The sequence below is a fragment of the Aquarana catesbeiana genome, linkage group LG02 (assembly GCF_042186555.1).
Source record: "Aquarana catesbeiana isolate 2022-GZ linkage group LG02, ASM4218655v1, whole genome shotgun sequence".
Taxonomy (NCBI): domain Eukaryota; kingdom Metazoa; phylum Chordata; class Amphibia; order Anura; family Ranidae; genus Aquarana; species Aquarana catesbeiana.
In genome coordinates this window covers 273550184-273576069 of record NC_133325.1, presented here as the reverse complement: position 1 = coordinate 273576069, position 25886 = coordinate 273550184, and the positions used below count along the sequence as shown (strand labels likewise).

Here is a 25886-nt window from a genome sequence, read left to right as displayed (position 1 = left end):
TTGCGTTAAATAATGAATGCAGTATTTGTTTGATTGAGCAGTATTTACCGCATTTTTTCATGCAGTAATTTACCACATTGAGCTGGTTGCTAAGGAGTGGGCTGGGAAGCCTGTCGCCACGTCCTTAACGATGGGTTCCCCACTGACAGCTGAATGTAGAAAAAAAAAAAAAAAAAAAAAAACACAACATGCTGGCAATTAAAAATTCTGGGGAAAAAAAAAAAAAAATTCAAAAAACAGCGTGGGGTCCCCCCCCCAATGCATACCAAGACCCCCCCTCGCAGACCCCCACAACCCTGGGCTGTGGTTGTGGGGGTCTGCTATGGGGGCAATCCAGAAGGCAGGAAGAGCTAGGAGCACCAGTGGATACCCCAGAAAAGGAGGATCGGGGCTGCTCTATACAAAACCATTGCACAGAGCAGGTAAGTATAACATGTTTTGTTTTTTTTAAGAAAAAAAAAAAACCTTTGCATTCACTAACATTAAATGGGCATATGTTGCATATTACTGTACGCAAGGCAGCCTAATAATTTTGAATGGACTGCCATTGCTCCCAAGTGCACTCCCAAGAAACTGCATCCGTACTCTTTTTTTTGGGGGGGCAGGAAATGCAAGGCAAGGCAAAAAAAACAACATACTGAATGTCTCCGCAGCACACTTAAGCATGCATGGCACTTTATCCTGGGTTACTGCAGTGCAAAGGTGTGACGACAGCCTAACTCCAAGGAAGTCATCTAACCCTGCCATTCCCAGCCAAGTTTTACTGTGGATCAAGCCACCTGAGAAAAATTTCTTACATATATTTTTACAGTTTTTTTTTTTTTCAAAATCCATATTATGAAGAGACAGTGGAGTTGATTAAATTGATAGGTTACCCTTTAGCTGCATGTTGCATTTGTATTTAGGATGTAACATGTTGCTAAGAACCGAACAACCTCACCCCCAGAGCCCCTACCCAGCAGCTGCTATCACATTTAAAAATCCACCTGGTCAGACATGTCAATCATTCACATTGTGAAGGAAAAAAATAAAAGTATTGTCTGCCACCGCAGCACGAAAGTGTAGCTAAATCCAGGACCCTGCATTCACTATATCTGGTCTCCCACAGAACATAGAAATGCAACTATTTTAGTAAATATGTGTAGCGATACCCTCCGTAGGAGCTGCTGGATATTGTGATTCACCCATCACCTTGCCCAGCCCGACATTCACTTCTCAGACACAAAATAAAATCAGTCAGAGAGCTTTGTTTTTTATTTGTTTTATTGAGGGGATTGAACTTGGATGGGGTAAGGGACATATGGGATGCTCAACAGAATTGACAGCTGTCCCCTCCATTCTCCTGTGTCCCCCTCCATTCTGCTGTCCCCCCTGTTCTCCTCCGTGTCCCCCTCCATTCTCCTCTTCTGCCCCTTCGATCTTTCAGGATGGAGAGCGGAGGTAGGAGCCAGTAAATCTGGCTCCTTCCTTTTCCGAATGAACAGTCAGTGATAATTGACTCTGTCCATTCACATAACTGAAACATCGTAACCTGTGTTTACGGTGCTTCCGTTTATGAATGGAGAGGAGCCTCTGTCTTCTCTCCATTCATTTTCAGTGCAGCTGAGACTGCTGAGAAGGGGACTGGGAAACATGTGTCCTCAGTGCCTTTCCCTGTCTCAAAGGGGAGATGTCAGGGGTCTGTTAAGACCCCCGATATCTTACCAAAGCCCCCCAACATGGCTAATTAAAAAAAAAAAAAAAATGCAATAAATAATAAAAAAAAATTGTAAAAAATAATAAAAAATAAACTAAAAAAAAAAAAACAAAAACACTGATACTGTCCACTACCCCCCCCCCCCCTTAAAAAAAAGAAAGCATTGTAAAAAAAAAAAAAAAAAAAAAAACATAACAAAATAAATTATAAAAAAATAATTTTCAAAAAATTGATTGTAAAAAATAAAATTTTAAAAACAAAAAATAGGATTTTTTAAAACAGCTTACCTGTAAAATCCTTTTCTTTCGAAGGACATCACGGGACACAGAGCCACAGTAATTACTGATGGGTTATATAGGTATCACTGGTGATTGGACACTGGCACACCCTATCAGGAAGTTCAACCCCCTATATAATCCCTCCCCCTTACAGGAATACCTCAGTTTTGTAGCCAAGCAATATAGTGTATTAGAAGAGGGGCGGGACCTCTGTGTCCCGTGATGTCCTTCGAAAGAAAAGGATTTTACAGGTAAGCTGTTTTAAAAAATCCTATTTTCTTTCTCGAACATCACGGGACACAGAGCCACAGTAATTACTGATGGGATGTCCCAGAGCAATGCTACCTGAGGGGGGGGAACCACGACCAAGTAGGGTGCAATCAGACCTGAGGACCCTGTACCGCTGCCTGCAGCACACTACGCCCAAAGGCGATATCCTCATGCCTTCTCACATCCACCTGATAGAATCTGGTGAATGTATGAACTGAAGACCAGGTTGCGGCCTTGCAGATTTGAGCCATAGAGGCCCGGTGATACACTGCCCAAGAAGCACCAATAGCCCTTGTGGAATGTGCCCTGATCTGAAAAGGAGGAATCTTCTGTTTCAAACTGTAAGCTTGAATGATCAACTGTCGAATCCATTTAGAAATGGTAGCTTTTGACGCTGCCTGTCCTCTATTGGGACCCTCTGGCAGCACAAACAAAACATCCTTCTTGCGGATCTGAGTAGTTGCCCCTAGATAGGCCTTAACTGCTCTTACTACATCCAACGAATGTAGAGATCTCTCTTCCGGAGAACAGGGATCTGGAAAAAAGGAAGGTAGAACAATGTCTTGGTTTAAATGAAAATCAGAAACCACCTTCGGTAAAAAACTAGGATGAGGGCGTAGTACCACTCTATCCTTGTGTATAATCAAATAAGGCTCCTTACAGGAAAGAGCTGCTAATTCTGATACTCTTCTAGCAGAAGAGATGGCCACCAGAAAAATTAATTTCCTTGTCAACAAGACCAAAGGAATCTGACTTATTGGTTCAAAAGGCTGTTTCTGTAACACAGCCAGGACCAAATTCAAGTCCCAGGGGTTTAGGGGCGCTTTAACCGGAGGATTAAGACGCATCACCCCCTGCATAAAGTTTCGGACCAAAGAATGCGAAGCAAGTGGCCGCTGAAATAATACTGATAAAGCAGAAACCTGGCCCTTGATGGTACTCAAGGCCAGCTTCATCTCTAATCCCATCTGTAGAAAATCAAGGATTCTACCTATGACATATTTCCTGGGATGCCAACCTCTGGATTCACACCAGGTTATATAAGCCTTCCAGACTCTATGATAAATCATCCTGGAAGCTGGCTTCCTTGCATTAATCAAGGTAGATATGACAGGACCTGAGAGCCCACGACTCTTCAGAACGTGGGTCTCAATAGCCAAACCGTCAAATTTAGCGTTTGTAAGGCAGGATGGAACACTGGACCTTGAGATAACAGGTCTGGGCGTACCGGTAGGGTCCACGGGGAACCCACCGTCATCCTTACTATTTCTGCATACCAAGTCCTTCTGGGCCAAGCGGGGGCCACCAGAAGTACCGACTTCCTTTCCTGCCTGATCCTGCGAAGGAGTCGTGGCAGTAGCAGAATAGGCGGGAATGCGTAAATCAGTGAGAACCGATGCCACGGAATCACCAACGCATCCGTCCCGCATGCAAGAGGATCTTTTGTCCTTGCCACAAATCTGTCTATCTTTTTGTTGAATCGGGATGCAAAGAGATCTACATCTGGAACCCCCCATCTTTGGCATATGGCCCAAAAGATGTCGGGATGCAGAGACCATTCCACTGGAAGTAACTGCTGGCGACTTAGATAGTCCGCCTGCCAATTTTCTATTCCCGGGATGAAAACTGCCGATATGCATGGCACATGCATCTCTGCCCAGACTAAGATCTGGTTCACCTCTTTTTGAGCAGCTCGGCTCCGGGTGCCTCCCTGATGATTGACATAAGCCACTGCTGTGGCATTGTCGGACTGGATCCTGACCGGACAACCCTGTACCCTGATAGTCCAGGCTTTTAGAGCTAGATGTATCGCCCGGATCTCCAGAATGTTGATGGGTAAGGTCCTCTCTGTCTTGGACCATACCCCTTGGACCGCAGCCTGTTCCAGAACTGCTCCCCAACCTGACAGACTGGCATCTGTTGTTACCACCGTCCAGGTAACCGGTAGAAAGGATTTCCCCTTCTGCAGGTTTTCGGGTATGAGCCACCAATTGAGGCTCTGACGCACCGCATGCGACAGGTGCATCGGAAAGTCTAATGCCTGAACCTTCTTGTTCCAGGTCGACAGAATACTGTGTTGCAGCATTCTTGAGTGAAACTGAGCATAGGGAACTGCTTCGAATGAAGACACCATCTTCCCTAGTAGCCTCATACAAAGGCGGACTGAGGGACCCTTCTTGGTCCTTACTGTCAGAATCAGCTCTCTCAAAGCAGTGATCTTTGCCTGGGGTAGAAATATCTTCTCCTGGCTTGTATCTATAATCAGACCTAAATACTCCAGTCTTCTTACTGGTTTTAGGAAAGACTTTTCTAAGTTGAGGATCCAACCCAGGTGTTCTAGATACCTGACCGTGGTCCTCAAGTTTCCCTTCAAAGAGGCTACCGACCGGTCTATCAAGAGCAGGTCGTCTAGGTATGCTATGACAGCTATACCGTGAGCCCTTAATCTGGCCAGAGGAGGAGCCAAGATCTTTGTGAACACTCGAGGTGCAGTGGCTATCCCGAAAGGCAGAGCCACAAACTGGAAATGGCGCCCTCCTACCTCGAAGCGCAGAAACTTCTGATGAGCAGGAAAAATGGGCACATGCAGATATGCATCTCTGATGTCTATTGATGCCAGAAATTCTCCTCCCTGCAGGGTGGGAACTACTGTTCGAATTGATTCCATGCGGAAGGATTGAATCCTTAGGAATCGGTTCAGATCCCTTAAGTCCAGAATGGGCCTGACATCCCCATTTGGCTTTTGGACCGTAAAAAGGTTGGAATAGAAGCCCAATCCCTGGTCCTTTGCGGGAACTATCATAATGACCTCCTGCGACAAAAGTCGCTCTAATGCTAGAAGGAGCGACTGCTTCTTCTCTGGGTCTCTGGGAACATTTGATCTGAGGAACCGAGGAGAGGGGAATTCCTGAAACTCCAGCTTGTACCCTAAGGTTACCGTGGAGATTACCCATCTGTCCTGGAAGTCCTCCTGCCAGAGCTCTGAGAACTGTCGCAGTCTTCCCCCCACTCGAGTGAGCGGGGGCGCCCCCTCATGCAGAGGTCTTAGTGTTTTGCCTAGTAGGCTTCTTTCCCCAGGACTTCTTTTGTCCCTGGGGTTGACTCTTGTCTCTGGACCCCGATGGAGGCGGCCGTCGAGACTGCCTGGAGGCTGAAGCCCCCGGCGCTGGGGAAAGAGTCCGTTTGAAAGAGGGACGCTTACTCTTCTTCTTGACAGGTAAGAGAGTGCTTTTCCCACAAGAGATTCTCTTGATATAGTTATCCAAGTCCTCTCCAAACAACCTTGCACCACGAAATGGAAACCCAGCCAGTAGCTTCTTACATGGTGCTTCGGCTGACCAATTTTTCAACCATAGGATTCTACATATATGCACCAACCCCAGTGAAAGACGGGAGGTTTGCACGATAGAATCTGCCTGAACGGCTATCTTGAGAGATGGTGGCCATTAGGCCGCAGAGCCCGGGTGGTATAACCACTTTCTAGACCCCTGTGGCCCCTCTCTAGCCTGGGGGGGAACATTCAAACATGAGAAATCCCCCTTTCCACCTTACCTGTTTGCAGCCTGCTTGAGACGCTGGGACAAACAGCGATTACAACACCTGAGACAGAGTCAGCATGTGTAGGTTTGTGCTCTTGGCAGCCCCCGGTGGTCACAATAGGCATAGCATGCATTTACCTTAAAGGAGAAAAGCCACTAGAACTCAAAAATTCTGTGGAATCTCCTCTTACCTTATCCAGCCGCAGGGTGCTGTTTACACAGACCCAATCTTCACCTCTCACGGTGGGCTCCGTTTGAAAAAACCGTCAGAGACTGGGGCCCCCATCAGTAGGGGGATCCAACAGTTCTGGGACCGTAAAGCACCTCGCCAGAAATTAGGAAGTTTAAAGCCATTTTCTGATCTGCGGGGTCCAGCTCTCTAAAAAGAGAAGCATTACGGGTAAAACCTTGTTTCTTCGGACACGAGGCCCGGGTACCATTCAACTCGGCCATGAAAAGACACTTTGAATGGATCCGGTTCGCCTGGCTTGCCCCAGTATAGGATCTTAGGATATTCCCTTTGGAGCTCAGCACAGGACATCTTTACACGTCCATCACCTAAGACACTGGCGTAAAAACTGAGGTATCCCTGCAAGGGGGAGGGATTATATAGGGGGTTGAACTTCCTGATAGGGTGTGCCAGTGTCCAATCACCAGTGATACCTATATCAGTATATCAGTAATTACTGTGGCTCTGTGTCCCGTGAGGTTAGAGAAAGAAAACTACTGGACACACGTGCCACTGTCACATGACATTTAAAAAAAGTATTGGTACTAGTACTCGGTCTTAAAAAAGTGGTATCGGGACAACCCTACTTAGGTTCCACAGCGAGTATAACAGGAATGCTTTACTGCATATACAGACTGATTTTACTGTTGTGGGTTTAGTAACACTTTATAGTTCTCCATAGACTATGAGTGCAAAGTATTGCACACTCATAGTCCACTGAATCTTCCTCCGGCTTTTTAACTGAAATCTCATATGGAAGTATGGACAGAAAGCTGGCGGAAGAATGTGCTGGAGCCTAACACTGTACACCCGATTCACTGATCGCTGGTGCAATACTTTGCAGACCTCTGCACAGGCAGTCCTTGAGTTATGAACACTCAAGTTACAAACGACTAATACTTACGAACGGACCTCAATGCTGGCTGCTTGTGCTCCACGCTGGTCCTGGATACCTCTGAGAAGCCATCTTGCAGCGCCGGACACATTTCATACTGTAGTACTACTACATGTACTGCATGGCCAGAAGAGCACCAGATAATATAACTTTATGCCCAGATGTGCCCGGAACATTCCACATCCCTGCACAGGGTGAAGTTACACTTAAAAATTCACTGTTCCGATTTACACGCAAATTCCACTTAAAAACAAACCTACAATCCCTATTGTGTTCGTAACCCGGGGACTGCCTGTATGCAAAAAAAAAAAAAAAAAAAAAACCTGCAAAAATGTGTGCATTTATTTACCTGAAAGTGAACTTAGCCTTTATTAAAAGAAGAAGGGCAGTTCACTTTGTAAAATTAATGATAGTAAATAAGATTATCCTGTGTTTACTTTGATCACTCAATTATGTGAAAGGAAAATGAAAAAAGCAGGATTTTTGCTAGGGCATGACTGGTTGTTTGAAGTGCACACAGCCTCACCTTGTTTATGAAGTTGAGTGATCATCCACATTACCAAGTTAACAGTCTTTATTCTTTTACTAAACCTAACCCCAATCAATGGGTGGTAAATGTGGCTTTCAGTCACTTTTTAGATTTACGTTGTTTTCATACACCTTTTGCTGCGAAAGTTCATAGACAGTGTCTTATGTATTAGGTTTCAACTGGTAGACAGCTGAAAAATGATTAGCCACATATGTGTAAAAAAATAAAAGCTGTCACTTTTTACTTAAAAATGAAGTAATTAAAGACTTGAACACAGAACTTTGATCTTCAGCAATTGTTCATCTTCTGTATTTAAATCCCTGAGCTGGCACAATTTTACAAAATTGTTAAATATTATTAAATTGTAATCTTGGGGTCTAAACACTGAATATAAAATGGTCAAAATATCAAATTTTCAGCTGTTCTATGTAAAAACTAACAAGACACTGGAATGTCTTAATTGGAATAAATTAATCCTTTTCAATTTAAACTTCCTCTTCCGACTGTAACACCTTTCTTCATTAACCATTTTCGATGTTAGAAGAATAAGCTGTGAATTTCATTACTTCATTTATCCAAATTATTGAGCACTGTGTACAGATTATTACAAAGATAAAGGTTTCAAGAAATGTGTTTTTTTTTTTATTGTCCCTGTGGCAATAAACAATTGGGTAAATCGATATGGTAAACTGTTAAAAATCAAGAGTTTAAATCATTTCACGTGTTAAAGTGATTGTAAAGGTTTGTTTTTTTCCCCTATAAAAATAACAAACATGTTATACTAACCTGCTCTGTTGCAGTGAATTTGCACAGAGCAGTCCGGATCCTCCTCTTCTCAGCTTCCTCTTCTTTGGTCCTAGCCCCTCCCTCCTACTCAGTGCCTCCACAGCAAGCAGTTTGCTATGGCAGCACCTAAGTCGAGTCACAGCTCCCTGTGTCCATTCAGACAAGGAGTCCCGACTCAGCCCCGCCCCCTCTCTTCTGATTGGCTGATTGACAGCAAAGGCAGCTAATGGTGCTGCTGCTGTGTCTAAGCCAATCTGGAGGTGAATCTCAGATTGGCTGAGACACTTGTGGACATCGCTGGACAGAGAGGGACCTCAGGTAAGTGTGAGGGGGACTGATGCACACAGAAGGCTTTTTATCTTAATGCATAGAAAGAACTGCAATGATTACAGTGGTATTAAACCCAAAAACAAGAAAGGGTAAAAAAAAAAAACCTAAAAAAGAAAACGAATGCAGCCACCACATCAAAGGATTGGTAAGCTGCATTTATTGACTCCCTGCGGTACCCTTAGGCCCCTTTCACACATGCGGATCCGTTATACGCAGCAGGGATTGATCCGTTGATCCCCGCTGAGCCGGCGGATGACAGGTCCGTCTCCGCTCACTGTGCGGAGACGGACCTGTCAGATCTTCGCTCTCCTCTAGGGGGAGATCGGATGAAAACGGACCAGATGGATGGAATATAGGACCACCATTTGTCTGGATTTAGCCGAGCGGATCGAGTGTCAGCGGACATGTTGTCGCTGACATCTGTCTCTCCATAGAGATGCATGGAGCGTCCGTTCAGGTCCACATGTGTGAAAGGGGCCTAAAACTTACACTTTAAAGTGATTGTAAAAGGAAAAAATTTTATTTTAAGAAAAATAACAAACACGGCATACTTGCCTGCTCTGTGCAGTGGTTTTGCACAGAGCAGCCCCGATCCTCCTCTTCGAGTCCCCTGCTGTTAGTCTGGGCACCTTTCCCTTGCCGAGTGCCCCCATAGGAAACCTCTTGCTGTGGGGGCACTCGTGCTTGCTCCCTTCCAAGCCGGCTCTCTGCGTCCATAAGACACAGAGCACAGCTCAGCCCCACCCCCCACCTAACTGGCTGTAATTGACAGCAGCTGAAGCCAATGGCTCCTGCTGCTTCATCTCAGCCAATTAGAAGGGAGCGACCCGGGAGAGCCTTGGGTCTTGTGGACATCGATGGATCAAGATCGGCTTAGTTAAGTATTAGAGGGGCTGAAGTGCGAGCAGCGCACAGTTTAATATGCCACGTGATGGTGTTCTAGAAATATATTTTTTTCCAGATTTACAGACACTAAGACACTATAGTGACTTATTTAGAAGCAAAACAAATACTTGTGTTGTTCTTTTAAAATCATTCCATATTACAAAAATGTAATAATGTAATAAGGTAATAATACTGTTTAGGGGGAGAAGCCCCAATTACTGAAGCACAGCCATAGCCATGGAATGCCATGGTGGCTCTGAAATACAGCAAACAAATCTTATTTTTATAAAGACGAATTAGACACTTTTTCTATTGATAATTGGGATTTGACCAGCTTAATAAGCCAGTCTGATTAAGCACAGAAATCAGTACAATTGCTAGGGTCTTGATCTGCACTGCCAGAGTGCTTGGTCCATATTTTGATACAAACATTGTTTTTATACTTTTTTGTCTTATGATAAAGACAAATCAATTTCACACTGTTTATATTAGCAGAAATTCACCTTTTTTTCTTCAAGTAAAATACATCTAAAGTGAGTAAAATGTCACCTAAACTGCTGGAATTTTGTACTGTGCAATAGGTGTTAAAACTACAACCTCTTTTAAAGCCTGAATATAAAATATACAAGCCATGCATAGTATGGACATTAGCTACTTCCAAAAAAATACACACAAAATGGCAAATGCATAAAGAGAAATGAACAATCACATTTTTGATTTCAGAAAACATGTCTAAAAATAACAGGAGCAATTTTCCTGAAAACCAGGACACTTACCAGCCGCCCCAGGTTGTAGTAACAGTCTGGATATTTTTTTCTGTATTTGATAGCAGTTAAGTAGCTTTTTTCAGCTTCTTCAAACCGTTTAAGGCTGTTCTGCACAATGCCTAAATTCATCCATGCAGCTGAAAAATCAGGCCTATAATCACAATATAAAGGGCATACATTGAATAAGGCCAGCCACATGAATATAAAGAACCAAAAAAGCACAGTTGCCATCAATTTCAACCTATTTACTTACTGGATTGAGACAGCTCGTGACAACAGCTGCTCTGCCTCATGGAGTTCTTCTTTCTCTTTTAGAATGTTGCCAAGATTGTTCATTGCATGCACATACTTTGGATTTAATCTGTAAATTTCAGATATTTGATTAACTATGGCTACTAATGGGTGACTCAACAGAAACAGTTATATTCCCCTACTTGGGAAGCAAAGTACTTAAAACAAAAAGAAGAAAAAAAACACACAAGGCAATTGTATGCTTAACCTTAGTTTATAGAATGCACATATCACTACTTTGGCAAATCTAACACAAAATTTTACAATGACTTACATTTTAAGAGAAGGAATATGTCTTGTTTCCTTTTTTACTGAAGCTCATAGAGGGTCAGGCAGGCACCTGTGCAGCTACATTGTCAAATATATTTCACTATTCCTCCTCAGTATGTCATAGTTGGGCAGGTTTGGGACACAAAAAGCTCATATCCATGATGCCTTGGAAGCTTTCCTGTTCTACGCTATGTAATCTGGGCTGCAATAGGAGTACTTGAGTAAAGTAAGTCGGCATAGACACAATGTGAGGCAATCAGGAAACTGCACTTTCTTATTGCTCGTCAGCCAGACAATTACAGTGATAGGCCAATAGGAACGTATTAGCACAGTAGGTACAGTACAGTAGGTAGCAAAGCAATCCAAGTTTTCACCCAGAAGTGCCAGAGCTTTCCCTGTTCATACTGGCATGCCATTCAGATATAGAGGGGGAAATAAAAAGATGCTGCAGCCATGTTCAGGCACTTTTAGGTGCCTGCACTTTATACCTTTAAGCAGCTCAAATATTTTATATGACAGCATCTCTTTAGGGTAAAAATAATACTTCAGCATTTTTATTAATAAATCTTTTCTAGACGTTTTAAATACTTATTAAAGCAGAAATTCCAATGTAAAAAAAAAACAGGAGCAGGCAGGCTTTTATTGCAGATGTCTCTTCTACAAAAAAAATGCCCCTGTCTGCTCACGGTCTTCTCTGGCACTGTAATCTGAGCTGCACGACTTGCAGTGTCGGGCTGGCCTCTGAGTGCCTGCATGACTGGCTCTTGCACAGGAGTTACGTCATCCCACACTGGCCAATGAGGCAGCCCGAAAAACAGCACTCAGAAGATGCTGGTGCCAGTGTTCTGCCGAGAAAGTTCCCCTCGGCGGATAAGGACCACCCTCTACTGCGCAGGTGCAGCGCTTGCGCAGTAGGAACAACAAGGGAGCTAGCGAAAAGAGCCGGAGCTGAACACCTGAGTCAGCTGTACACGGCGCCTGCGTGCCAAGACTATTTTAATAAAAAAAAAAATTGTAACAGGCCACTCGCCATGCTTCGGGCACGGCCTCACTGCACTCGGCATATTATTAGTCTACCTCTATGTCCACTTGGATAGTGGGGCTTTAACGTGGACATAGGGAAGAACGTACTTGCGCATTCACTCTACCCTAAAAACTGTCAAACAAAACTAAAAATAAACAGTTACACCCCCTCAAGTGCATTGACATAACTGAAAATGTATATTTACAATATTCCAAATTCTGTCAAGGCACTTAAAGTGAAAACAAACCCTACATAATCCCTACTTAATCCCAGTAACTAGCACGGGTGATACACTATGAAGAAGCAAATCCTCCCACATAAGCGGTACATAACCACTTGTTGACCGCCCCATAGCAGATTTACTGCTACAGAGCAGCCGCTCTGTTCATAATCAAGTATAGATACGTGATTCTGCACTTCCGGGTGTTGGGCGCGAGTGCGCGGCGCCGGCAGCTCACTCACGCTGTGATTTTACACAGCGGGAGCTGATCAGCAAGTCCCGTGGACCCGATGTATGCTGATTGTTCGGTACACTGACAGAATGCCAGTCTGCCTATGTAATTAAGGCAGACTGTCATTCTGTCAGTACAGAAGACCTGGATCCTGTGTTTCTGTAAAGTAGAAACACCGATCCATGCCTTCCACTTGTAAAAGCACCTCCCACACTACACTGAAACATTAGCTTGGCACACAGTTAACCCTTTGATCGCCCCAATGTTAACCCCTTCTCTGCCAGTGTCATTAGTACAGTTTGTGTATATTTTTTCACTGATCACTGTATTCGTGTCACTGGTCCCCAAAAAGTGCCAAAAGTTTGTTAGGTGTCCGATTTGTCTGCTACAATATCGCAGTCTTGCTATAAAAGTGGCTGATCGCTGCCAATACTAGAAAAACTTTTGCGCAAACTAATCAATAGACGCTTATGGGGATTTTTTTTTTTTTTTACCAAAAATATGTAGCAGAATACATATTGGCATAAATTGATGAAGAAATTAGATTGTTTAAATTTTTTTTAATTGGATGTGTTTTAGAGCAGAGTAAAAAATATATAGAGTAAAAAATATTTTTTTTTCTCAAAAATTGTCGGATGTTTCGAGAGCGAAGATTAAAAAAAGCAAAGTTAATTTTTCCTTTCAGAGTTTATATCCACTTTAAGGTATTGTAACTGTTTATTTAAATTTTGATTGCATTTCTTATATTTTATAGCGCCACTCAACTTAATAAAAAAGTGAAATTTGGCAGCAAAGAGCGTTGTGATGCAAATGGTAAAAGTATGTAAAAGAGAAAGCCACAACAGTAATCATTGATCACTATTAGAAAATAAAACCCATAATGTTACCTTACAGCCTCTCTGTAGAATTTAATGGCTTCCGTTTGTTGGCCGCGATCTGCTAAATTTTTACCTACATTGTAGTGCACCTACAAATTATCAAACATATTTCAATTTGACAATTCATACACTTTAAAAAAGGTCAATATTTGTATATATAAAGCACCAAAATTATCAGACTTGTGATGCATATATTTATACACATTTTCATGGTCTACTTTCATATAAACATACACTACAGCAAGCGCACAAAGCAGCAAATAGTCCATGGTTAATGCATAAAAATTCTCTAAACGGACACTCACTTACTTGAGAGAGCTCCTGTCAAGCACCCTTAGCACCACTAGACAGGATTAGAAGTAAAAAAGCCTGTTTAATTGGCACACTTGTTTGATTATTTAACTGCTTAGTTTAAGATGTGGTTTGGCGACCAGGAATATAGAAGCAGCTGCCAATCGTCAGAAGAAAAAAAAAAGAAATTCAAAACACTGTTGCAGAACTATAAAAGGTATGGGCTATTCTATTGGAGAACCTTTATCTTTTTCACTCACAGTTAGATTAGGTAAACCAAACAAATAAAAAAAAACAAAAAAAAAAAAAAAAAAAACAAACAAAAAAAAAAAACACACACACACACACACACACACACACACACACACACACACTAGCCCGTTCTTGTGTGCCACAACTTGACTGCAGTTTTTTTTAGAAAATTGTGTTGTTTTGCAAATTATGACATGCAGTAACACTGCGTTCCAAATGTTGGAATACCCTATTGTATTGGAAACAAATTAAATCAAACTAAATAAAAAGCCCTTTCTCTGTGTCATGGTTTTGTTTATGACACTGTAGCGTTCATGTCCTTCACTAGATAAATAAATGTGTTTCATTAATGTCCCTTAACTGAGATCTATTCATTATTCTAACACTATTCACAATCACATTTCAAAAATGGCCCTCCACAATATTTACTACAGCTTGTCCTTTACCAGTAACACATCGTAAACACTCTGAGATAGACCCCCCAAAAATGTTGATACAGTTAAAAAGCTAAAAGTCCCTTAGGCCTCATTCAGACAACTGATAAGGCCATCCACCTCCAAAAATCTATGTATTTATGCAGTGAATAGCACAAGTGTTTGGGATTTGCCATGGCCAGCAACTTGTACAAATCAATGGCAGGCCTGCAGACGTCACTGCTGTTCACATGTAACCACAGATCGAGCTGTCACATAAGATTAGGACAAATGAGCAGTCCTTGAAAAACATTAATAAAACTGTGGTCTTAATTACAATTTGTAGTACAACAATACTTCTTCAGCGCAGACCTGAATACTCTCCCTCTGCTGTGGTATGTTAGAGACTTTCTCTTGCTGTGCCTCCCGACTATGATCACATCGATTGGTGGGGTTGCGCTTGGGCTCATTGTTTATCAACAGCTTGTTCATTAGATGGGAATCTTCCACAATTATGGCCACCTTAATAGCTAATTGCTGGATAGGTTGGGTGTTGTCCATCTCTAGTACAGTGTGCATCTGAATGCACTAGGGAGGATGCTCACAGCAGCCAAGAATGGAGCAGGCCATGCGTATAGCTGCATCAATAGCAGGAACAGTCTGCATTATAACTTGGGTTTGCCCACATGGCTGCAAACTGAACAATGCTGCAAATCCCACCACTGGTACTCTACGGGCAGAATGATAAATATTTAAATCAGAACTCTTTGAACAGGCTTACAAGATATACATACACCTCCCTTAATCATTATACACAGATACACACACACACACACACTGCTAAAGCCCAATACACACTACTAGCTTTTTTTGTACCCAGCAGGGCTGAATGAAAAAAAAAAAAAAAAATCTGATAGCTCAGGAGGAGCCGTTGTACTAATGATCTGATATTAGTACAGCAATCTCCCCTGCTATGCTACTATGTTCTGACAGCAGGATGCCCAGCCCCCATACAGAACATTCTGGTCAGCCGATAGGCATACCTCTTTCAGTCTTGCCCCTTCTACAGAAGCCAGCCAAATGGCTGGCTTCTGTCAGACTGGTTGCAGTACACACGGGCCGAATGTCCCTGCACAATGCTGCCCAACATTTGGCCACCTATTTGCAAAAGTATGTTGGCATAGGACACACCCCATGCCATGCTCCCTTAAAAGTAGAATTGTACAAAAAAAAAAAATAGATTAGTTAAACCCCGAGTGTTTTTTTTTTTTTTTTACCACTACTATTCCTTTATACTAGCTTTTAAAATTTACAAATACAGAAATCTGGAAATTGGATGAAAGCGTTTCCCAGTGCTAAACCTACTTGAAAGATAAATAGTGCAACTATACAAGTATATACAACTATATAGATCAAACCAAAATGAGGGACAAAAAGGAGGAGGAAAGAGGGATAGACTTTGTGGCAAATCAGGGACATTACCTAAAAATCAGGGACAGTTGGGAGCTATGTAAACACAACGTATGTGCTACCAAAGAAAGGTTCTATGGGTGACAAATGAAAATTCTATACTGCTTTGAGAATAAAATATGCACACTGCTTGGCAAAGTATGCTAATATTTTATAGACAAAGTGGAATGTAGATGTGAGGAACACTAGACATTTTAAACATGAACTGGAATGAGCAAAGTGCAGTAGCTTAATAAAATATATCCGATCAGATTAAGCTGAAAACTGACTATACTTCGCAAAACATCTTTGCTTTGAGCTACTCGTTTTAGAACAAAAAGGCTGCTAAAAGTTAACCCAAAAGATTTTAAAAGCTGAACTAAAAAGCACTCCCCCCCCATTTTAGATGGAATATGGATTAAGACCCCTGTAGTGTTTATTTTTGCCATCTGTGTCTCATTTGGGAGATTTCCCTTCACTAACTGTCTCATAGCCAAAACAGAAGGGATAGAAAATCCCTCCAAAATAAGGGAACCCCTGGTTGTCACAAGAACTAGTGTCCCCATTGGAAGATGTTAATGCTAGTCCTGTTTTGGGGACAACCTACAATTTGGGATTTTCTTTTACTTGAACTTTTGGTGTTAATGAAAAACGGGACTAAGAGAGAGTGAATTTCCCTAATGGTGGCACAAGCAGCAATACAAACCTTACAGGTGTTCCAATCCCTGTCCACTGTATCCAAAAGAGTTTTGCCTTTAGTTATACTTTAATTTTACAAATGGCACCAGAAACTCTTAATTTTCAAAGACAAATGGCACCAGAAGCTCGGAACGTCAGTCATTTTTTTTTTCAACTTTCCATCTATTATATCTTCTGCCCATGTTGTTTTAACTTTGGATAGTAAAACATTTTTTTTCTGCCAGTAAATACCTTTTAGAGCCCACTTCGTTTCTTGTCTGGTAAAAAGCCTAGGCATATGACATCATGCACAGCTCTCTCTAACTCCAGGAAGGGAGGAGGGATGAGTCATAAGAAGGCCAATGAGAGCTGCAGAGCTGTAGGTGTGTGTGTAAATCCAGGAAGTGAACAGGCAGCAGCTTCAGCTGCCCACAATTAAAATTATTGCAGCCATACTCAGTGGAGGGAGATTTCTGCAGTATATTTGCCAAGTACAGAATCACAGTAAAAGACTATGCAAAGTATGCACTGTATGCAAGTATGCAAGTATGCAAATTGGTTGGAGGGAAGCTTCACAAAGGCAAAGATGTTTTTATTACAAATTATGTGAGCAGACTGCAGTTCCTCTTTAAGATACCTGGGTCATAATCAGAGGGGTAAAAATACTGTGAATTAAACAATCGGTAAACTTACTTTAGCATTCAGTGGACAAACAAAAAGGGCACTTTGAAAGAGAAGTTCTTCAGATTTCCACTGGTTACTTCTCTGTACACAGCGTATTACGTTGGTGGCCAAAAGTCCCAATACTGTCAGAGTCACAAGTTTCTTAAAAAAAACACAAAAAAACCCCATAAATAATAAAACAAAAACAAATAATATATGCGAAACAATGACAACTTACACGTTTTCTTTCAATTTGAACAAATTTGACAGTGTGATTTAAAGCTTCACCCCATCGTCTCCTAAGCCTCTGGAAAAGTGTAAATCAAAATTACAGGAACCTGCTAGAAAGCGCAATCCCTGCATATAAAGAGACAAGTTTGTAAACACATGGTACTAGAAAAAAAAAAATAGGGCTAAAACAACTAATCAATTATAATCAATTATGAAAATAGTTGTCAACTATTTTCAAAATCGATTAGTTGGTCAGCCGATTAGTTGGCCTGCAAACGGAATACATTATTTGTTTACATATCCGAAAATACAATGCAGCACACATACAGCTCAATACACCATCCATACATGTCAGTAAGTGTGTGAAAACTTGTGAACGTGAACATATTAGGAGCAATGCCTCATGGGACATGTAGTCCTGAGCAGGAGAAGGAAGTGAATGATTCTAAAGGCAGAAGTATTTTTACCTTGCTATAGAGCATTTTATAAGGAGAGGTCGCCAACCTTTCGGACCTCACGGACCATTAACCACTTCAGCTCACACCTGTTTATCCACTAAAGACCAGACCGTATTTTCACATTTCTGCTATGTGTTTATTCAGGTGTTTACAACTTGGTAATTACTCATAAGGAATTGATACATGTATTGTTTTTTGGGGGACAAATGGGGCTTTCTTGTGACCCTAAAAGTCCGCTGAGAATTTTTTTAATTTGCATTTTACGGAGAAAAAGAGTAAATATCTGTAGAATAAGAGCATGTTCTGGTTAATTAAGAGTTAACTCCCTGTGCACACAAAAATTCCTCTCTCATTTACAGATCTGTCTTACAGGGAACTCAGGCGATAAGACAGCTACTGTATTACTTTTGTTTTGTTAAACTGAATGCTCACTGTGATTGGCTGTCAGAGTGATCATTCAATGAGGAAGGCGTCTGACTGGCTTCCCGGGTGCTGATCTTTCTACAAACACTAGGTCTCGTGGGGCTGTGCACGGAAGGGAGCAGGGGGGGATAAGAAACTGCAGGAAATACAAGAGATGCTCTGTGTACAGAGGAGGGGGTTTTATGGACGTGTGTGAGACGCCAAAGGTAGGCAAATGGCTAAACTCACAATTTTGAATCCCATGGACCAATAACATGAATTTTACATGCCTTAATACACTCAATGCTCCAGCTCTCTGCTCCCCTCCCCTGGATCACACTACTACCTTATACACACACACACACACACACACACACACACACACACACACACAATACTCCACTCCAGCTCTCTCCCCACCCCCCCTGCGTCACACAGCTGGCTTACACCATCATTGGATCTCACCTCCTTATGAAGCCATGTGCTCAAGCTCTGTGCTCCCTCAGAGTTTGTGATAAGCGCTGCCATTGGAAGTCTCCTCCATCTCCCGCTCTCTGCAATACTCCCGGCGACTCCGCCAGAGTTCACAGGAACGGGAACTATAGAGGACGCATCGGGTATCATTGCACGCTGACATTAACTGTCAGCATGCATTGAGAACAACACTGGAAACACTGGGTGGTATACATCCGCAGCAATGTTGATTTGCAGCAGAACCCCTGGGAACCACCAACATTTTCTCGTGGATCATTAGTGCTCCATGGACCACTGGTTGGCAACCGCTGTGGATTGCTAATGGGACACTCTGAAGACTGGAAAACCTAGAAGTGCCAGTGGGGGACCGCAGAAGAGGAAGAAAATCGGTGCAGCTCTGTGCAAAACCACTGCACAGAGTAGGTACGAATAGCATGTTTGTTGTTGTAAAAAAAAAAAAATCCAACATTCACAATCATATTAAGGGCTCTGTGGAGGGAAGATCAGCATCTTAACCCAGAGAAGCTGGAGGCTGATAGACTGGGCTAACTTCCTCAGCCCAAGGAAGTCCCAACCATAGGACGCAACGTGTGTAGAAGACGGAGTCCCCAACGTGACGTCATTCCACGGCCATCTTGGTTCTCAGCTGAGTGCTGGTGATTGTTACTACATGCGTATACATTGGAAAGGAGAACCTGGGGCTAACCCAAACATGCCTCTGGCCAAAATAGAGAAGAGTGGACTATCTCTGTACCCAAGGATTGAGCAGAGATATAATTAAAATATAACAATTTATTAATTTATCAGTGGTGTAGTGGATAGCACTTTCGCCTAGCAGTAAGAAGGGTCGCTGGTTCGAATCCCAACCACGACACTACCTGCCTGGAGTTTGCATGTTCTCCTTGTGTCTGCGTGGGTTTCCTCCGGGTACACCGGTTTCCTTCCACACTCCAAAGACATGCTGGTAGGTTAATTGAATCCTGTCTAAATTGTCCCTAGTATATGTATGAATGTGAGTTAGGGACCTTAGATTGTAAGCTCCTTGAGGGTAGGGACTGATGTGAATGTACAATGTATATGTAAAGCGCTGCGTAAATTGACGGCGCTATATAAGTACCAGAAATAAATAATACAAAAACATGATTAAAACAGGGAAGAGAAGGGACAATTTTACAAAAATACTCTATACAATCAATGGTTACAGCCGTGCATGATTCTTAAAGAGATTCAAAAGGTCGATCAACCCCAATAGTTACAAGGGGTACTGGAATTAGTAGACTATGGATATTCATGGACCCTGGGTTACAAGCTGCTATCTTCAGGTGATTGGACACTCCCCCTGAGGGTACCCCCTATAACTCTTCCCCACCCTTTGAGACCTAAGCTTTTTTAAGCAAGTAATTCAGAGTAACACAGTAACAGAGGTGAGGGCGGTCTGTGTCCTGTACTGTACTCCAAAATAAGGACTTTAACCATCTCTATACAGGGCACTTTCACCCCCTTTCTGCCCTGGCCATTTTTCAGCTTTCAGTGCCATCACACTTTGAATGACAATTGCGCTGTCATGCTACACTGTAACCATGTGAAATTTGTATCATTTTCTTCACACAGAGCTTTCTTTTGGTGGTATTTAATCACTTCTGTTTTTTTTTTCCTAAAAAAAAAAAAAAATGTCTTCGTTTCGGTCAGTAAATTTGTAATTAAGTAATTTTTCTCCTTCACTGATGGAAAATGATGAGGTGGCACTTACGGGCACTTATAGGTGGCACTGATGGGCGGCACTGACAGCCAGTACCGACTGGCATCACTAATGGGCACTGTGGGGGCTTTATTGTAATCGGAGCACTGATGATCAGTGCCCTGATTAAATACATAGATGTTCGACACAGCCCACCACATGATTAAAGAGCCACGGCTCTTTACAGAGATCGGGGTCGTGCCAAGTCCTAGCAATATGGCGCAGCCGCGATCGCCTTGCTGCATGCCCCCACCGGCGTGCAAGAGCGGTTGTTCTGGGCACCGTCATACGACGTCCACCCAGAACGAGAGCCGCACCGCCCCGCCGTCATTTGATGGTGGGCGGGCTGCGAGTGGTTAAGATAATAGGAATTTTGACTTGGCTATAATCGTACAGTACAGGGCACAAGCTGTAAAGTTATAGGCCCTGGGATGTGCCCAAGAAATGAATCAGAGGGGCAAGCAACAAGACAAACAGAACAGTGCGAACAGGCCTGACAAAACAAGCAAGGGTCAGTGACCCAAATTCAACTCAGAGTGCCACTGAAAGGCTGCATCCGGAGAGGCTTGAAAACTCATACAGGGTTGCCAAATAAATTTATAGACAGTTTGTAAAAATCACCACATTTTTACACTGTCCAGAAATGTCCGTTATAGATGGCAGCTGTCTGTAAAAAAAAAATGGCCCCAGGTCAGCTGCGGAACTGTGCATGTACTGTTCCGAAGCCGTCCAGGCCTGGACGCCACTTGGCGTGGTGGTGGTGCCTTTTTTTAATTAACTTTAGAAGGATATTAGGATTCTGGACAGCCGCACTCCGATAAGCCTTTATTGTAGTGAATAATGTTCATGTGACAACAGAAGCGGGACAAACAGCTGACGCATTTCACAACATCATTCTTGCTTAGTCTTAGCTAGAACTTTGGTAACTTTAGAAGGAGCTGGGCGTCACGCGCTGTCGGAGGTCACTGAATTCTAACAATGCTTGTCCCAGGAGTGCTGCCAGAGGTCAGTGCATGCATTCTAACAGTACTTGATACATGATACAAGGGCAGAGATTATCCAAATGGAAGGAATGATTTAAGGATTTTGGTTGTTTCTGGGGAGGGGTAGTCATTTAACGGCTAACCAAACAAAAGGACAGGGGTAACTGTACTAACAGGGCACTGATAGGAGACATGGTGCAGGGCTGGCCAGTGACAAGCGATGGAAAGCACACACACAAAGCCATTGAAAAGAGACAAAGAGCAGAGCGGGGCAATGACAAGAGATTCAGAGCACAGCAGATCACTGATAGGAGACATGGAGAAGAGGGGGGCAGTGAAAAGAGAAGCAGGGTACAGTGGGCCACTTATACGGGACATGGAGCAGTGACAGGAGATGCAGGCACGAGAAGTGCTATATACTGGTACTGCTATTTGAGAGTTAGGAATATAGGATAGAGATTAAAGTGTGGAGTGATGCTATTGGGCATAGAGGGGCTTTACGAAGGAATGCAGAGGAGCAGTGCTATTGGGAATGAAGGAATGCATGAAGAGGAGCAGTGCTAATGGGAAGGTGGAATGCAGAGGGAGAAGCTGTGCTAAGTGGAATAAGGGAATGCAGAGGAGTCGAAACGGTGCTATTGGGATTGCAGAGAGATGAGTGGAGCGGTGCCAAGTCTGCGGAAGGTGGTCTGTGGTCTCTAGAGTCCTCCTCCCCCCAACATTGGTGTTCCCAGTTTTCCCTTTTAAATCAGTGTCCTCAGAGTTCTCCTTTACATCAGTCTTTATTGCCAGTACACTTTAAGGGGGAACTCTGTGGAGACTGATATAAAAGGGGAACCCTGATGTGAGGGAGAACTCTCATCAACTGTTATGTAAAGGGGAGCTCTGTGAACTCTTGTGCAAGGAAGGGGAGAGGCCCGGGTAAACAGAGACCCACTTACTTAGTTTCACTTTACACCAGAGTCTGCAGCATTCCCCATTACAGCAGAGCCTTCAGAGTTCTCTTTTACATCGGAGCCTGCAGGGCTCCGACTAGCACTGTAATAGGGGAACCCTGCAGACTCTAAGCTGGGTTATATTAACCTGAGCTTCATGTAAATGGAAAAAATATTTTTTTTGCCTTTTGTTATACCTTAAACCTATTGCCAATAGTACTAGCTACATGTTTTTTGCCTAAATATTGATTTTTTTTTTTCACACTTTTTTTGTTTCCATCTTTCACTTTTGCAAGGAGCTAAAGATACAATGTATCATTTATTCAATTCAGAAGAGAATGTGAACATAAGGGCGGGCTGCACAGTGATCACTGATGATCAATTAGAGGCTATCAAAGAGATCAGGTGACCAGAAACTAGGAGTCCCTGGTCCCAATCATTAGTGTGAGAGAGCTCGGTCTCTGTGCTTGGAGCACGCCGCCACATTATATGTGGTGCCAAGATTTAATGCCCACCTCCTGAACACCACGTACATATGCGTTACTGTGTCGTCCACCAAACTTGCTGTAGGGGCTCTCCCTGTTCTGTCAGACTTCTCAAGAGGGAGCATCAACCTGCTTCATGACTGACTACAAAAAGGACTAAACAAACTATTTGTCTTTAGTAAATCCACCCCCAGTGTCCAATCCTTCCCTATGTCTCTCCAAGCCTCAACTCTCTCCCTTTATTATATAAAGTATGTTGAACCCAATCTTTGAGCATATTACCCTACTACTGTTGCATGGAGGTTGACCATGGTACAGTAGGCATCTCGCTCAAATACAGTGTTTAATCACTGGGAAAATAATTTGCCAAATACCAGCCTGCAGCTTCCTTCAGTGGGAATGTAGGCTAAAGAACAAACTAGGTGTAGATTTAATAGAGAATTATGTTATACAGTGCTTCGATCGCTTAAAGCGTAACTTCAATCACTTTTTCATCTTTCCATCTATTAAATCTTCTGCCCTTGTTGTTTTAACTTTAGATAGTAAAACATTTTTTTCTGCCAGTAAATACCTTATACAGCCCACTTCCTGTTTGTTGTCTGGTAATAAGATAAGGCTTATGACATCATGCACAGCTCTCTCTCTTACTCTTGTGAGAGTTTGCCAGGAAGGGAGGGGGGTGGGTCATAAGACTGCTAATGAGAGCTGTAGAGCTGGAGGTGTGCCTCTGTGTGTAAATCCAGGAAGTGAACAGGCAGCAGCTTCAGCTGCCTACAGTTAAAATGATTGCAGCCAGACTCAGTGGAGGGAGATTTCTGCAGCATATTTGGCAAGTACAGAATCACAGTCCATATAAAATATTTCAGCAAAGGCAAAGGTTTAGGGACTTTAAGGACATCTGGACTGGTAAGGCCGATATTCCATCCCTTGGGACTTTAATTGAAATTGTGGCCTGGTAAGGTCACATATTTCCATCCCTATTGTATATCAAAAGAAGGGGAGAGGACAGGGCGGTGGGACTTTAAGTGAAGCATATGATGACGATAAGGTACAAAATGGTGGAATTATTTGGAGGGTTTTAATAATTGTCATGAAGTACAGTCAAATATAGAACATGTAAAATATACAATACATAGCAATGATAGCATAATAATGTAAAACATAGAGTGTTACAAGTTCATTATCACATTGTATAATAGGCAATAACCTCCAAAATTCACCACGAAAGGTAAAGATAAAAATTGGTAATACATAGTAATCCTTGCACGGCCTATGACCACAAGATCCAAAACAGGGGGGGTATAGAGGGTAAACATGGAAACAAGGGTACTGATTGGTAATAAAACGTGTGGCAGCTCAACGCGTTTCGTGACTAGACGGTTACACATCAGGAGCAAGCACAAGATAAATCTAGGGGTAAAAAGATTAGTTCAATTGATGGTCTGTAAACAAACATGTAAAATAGCGGGGTGGAACCCCCTATCTGAATACCAACAGACCATATAAAAAAAATGCAAAGCAGTTGGAGGGAAGCTTCAGATTAGCAAAAATGTTTTTATTACAAATTATGTGAGCAGACTGTAGTTCCTCTAACTTTATCCACATTTTGTTATATTACAACCTTATGCCAAAATTGATTAAATTGTTTATCTTCCTCAAAATTCTACAAACAATACCCCAGAATGACAATGTGAAAGAAGTTTGTTTGAAATTTTTGCAAATTTATTAAAAATGGCAAAAAGAAAATAATAATAAATCGCATGTACATAAGTATTTACAGCCTTTGCCATGACACTCAAAATTGAGCTCATCATCATCCTACAACTCGATTGGAGTCCACCTGCGGTAAATTCAGTTGATTGGACATAATTTGGAAAGGCACACACCTGTCTATATAAGGTCCCACAGTTAACAGTGCATGTCAGAGCACAAACCAAGCCATAAAGTCCAAGGAATTGTCTGTAGACAGGATTATGTTGAGGCACAGATCTGGGGAAGGGTACAGAAATAATTCTGCAGCATTGAAGGTCCCAATGAGCACAGTACCCTCAATCACCCGTAAATGGAAGAAGTTTGGAACCACCAGGACTCTTCCTAGAGCGGGCTGCCCAGCCAAACTGAGCTATTGGGGGGAGAAGGGCCTTAGTCAGGGAGGTGACCAAGAACCCGATGGTCACTCTGACAGAGCTCCAGCGTTTCTCTGTGGAGAAAGGAGAACCTTCCAGAAGAACAACCATCTCTACAGCACTCCTCCAATCAGGCCTATATGGTAGAGTGGCCCGGCTGAAGCCACTCCTCAGTGAAAGGCACATGACAGCCAGCCTGGAGTTTGCCAAAAGGCATCTGAAGCAGCACTCTCAGACCATAAGAAACAAAATTCTATGGTCTGATGAAACAAAAATTGAACACTCTGGCCTGAATGGCAAGCGTCCTGTCTTGAGGAAACCAGGCATTGCTCATCACCTGGCCAATACCATCCCTACAGTAAACACATGGTGGAGGCAATATCATGCTGTGGGGATGTTTTACAGTGGCAAGACCTGGGAGACTAGTCAGGATTGAGGGAAAGAGGAATACAGCAATGCACAGAGACATCCTTGATGAAAACCTGCTCCAGAGTGCTCTGGACCTCAGACTGGGGCGAAGGTTCATCTTCCAACAGGACAACTACCCTAAGCAAACAGCCAAGATAAAAAAGGAGTGGCTATGGGACAACTCTGTGAATGTCCTTAAGTGGCCCAACCAGAGTCAAGACTTGGACCTGATTGAACTTCTCTGGAGAGATCTGAAATGGCTGTGCACCGACGCTTCCCATCCAACCTGATTGAGCTTGAGAGGCCTTGGAAAGAATGGGAGAAACTGCCCAAGCTTGTAGCATCATACTCAAAAGACTTGAGGTTCCAATTGGTGCCAAATGTGTTTAAATAAAGTATTAAGCAAAGGCTGTGAATACTTACATGCATGTGATTTTTTTCATTTTTTATTTTTAATAAATTTGCTAATATTTCAAACAAACTACTTTCAAAATGTCAATATGTTTGTAGAATTTTGAGGAAAATAATGAATTGAATCCATTTTGGCATAAGGCTGTAACATAACAAAATGTGGAAAAAGTGAAGCTCTGTGAATACTTTCCAGATACACTGTACATATGGCTTGGAATGTCAAAATGTGAAGTTAAAAGGTTTATAAACTTCTAAAAGGATACTTAAATGTTTAATGAACAGTTCATTCTTTTTTTCGCATATGCACCAGATTGTGTTTTTTCTTTGTATTTCTCCCATGTGTGTCATTTAGCTTCTGAGCAGTATGTTA

At 42.6% G+C, this 25886-nt stretch overlaps 1 protein-coding gene across 1 annotated transcript in view; it reads right to left on the bottom strand.

Annotated features, from left to right (window-relative positions):
- Positions 1-25886, bottom strand: part of TMTC4 (transmembrane O-mannosyltransferase targeting cadherins 4) — a 139388-nt gene that overhangs the window by 34230 nt on the left and 79272 nt on the right. Inside the window, exons 9-12 of the mRNA XM_073614440.1 lie at positions 16896-17027; positions 13129-13208; positions 10458-10565; positions 10214-10355 (exon numbers count right to left, since the gene is read on the bottom strand). Of these exons, the coding sequence (XP_073470541.1) occupies positions 10214-10355; positions 10458-10565; positions 13129-13208; positions 16896-17027 (462 nt within the window). The remainder of the gene's footprint in view (positions 1-10213; positions 10356-10457; positions 10566-13128; positions 13209-16895; positions 17028-25886) is intronic.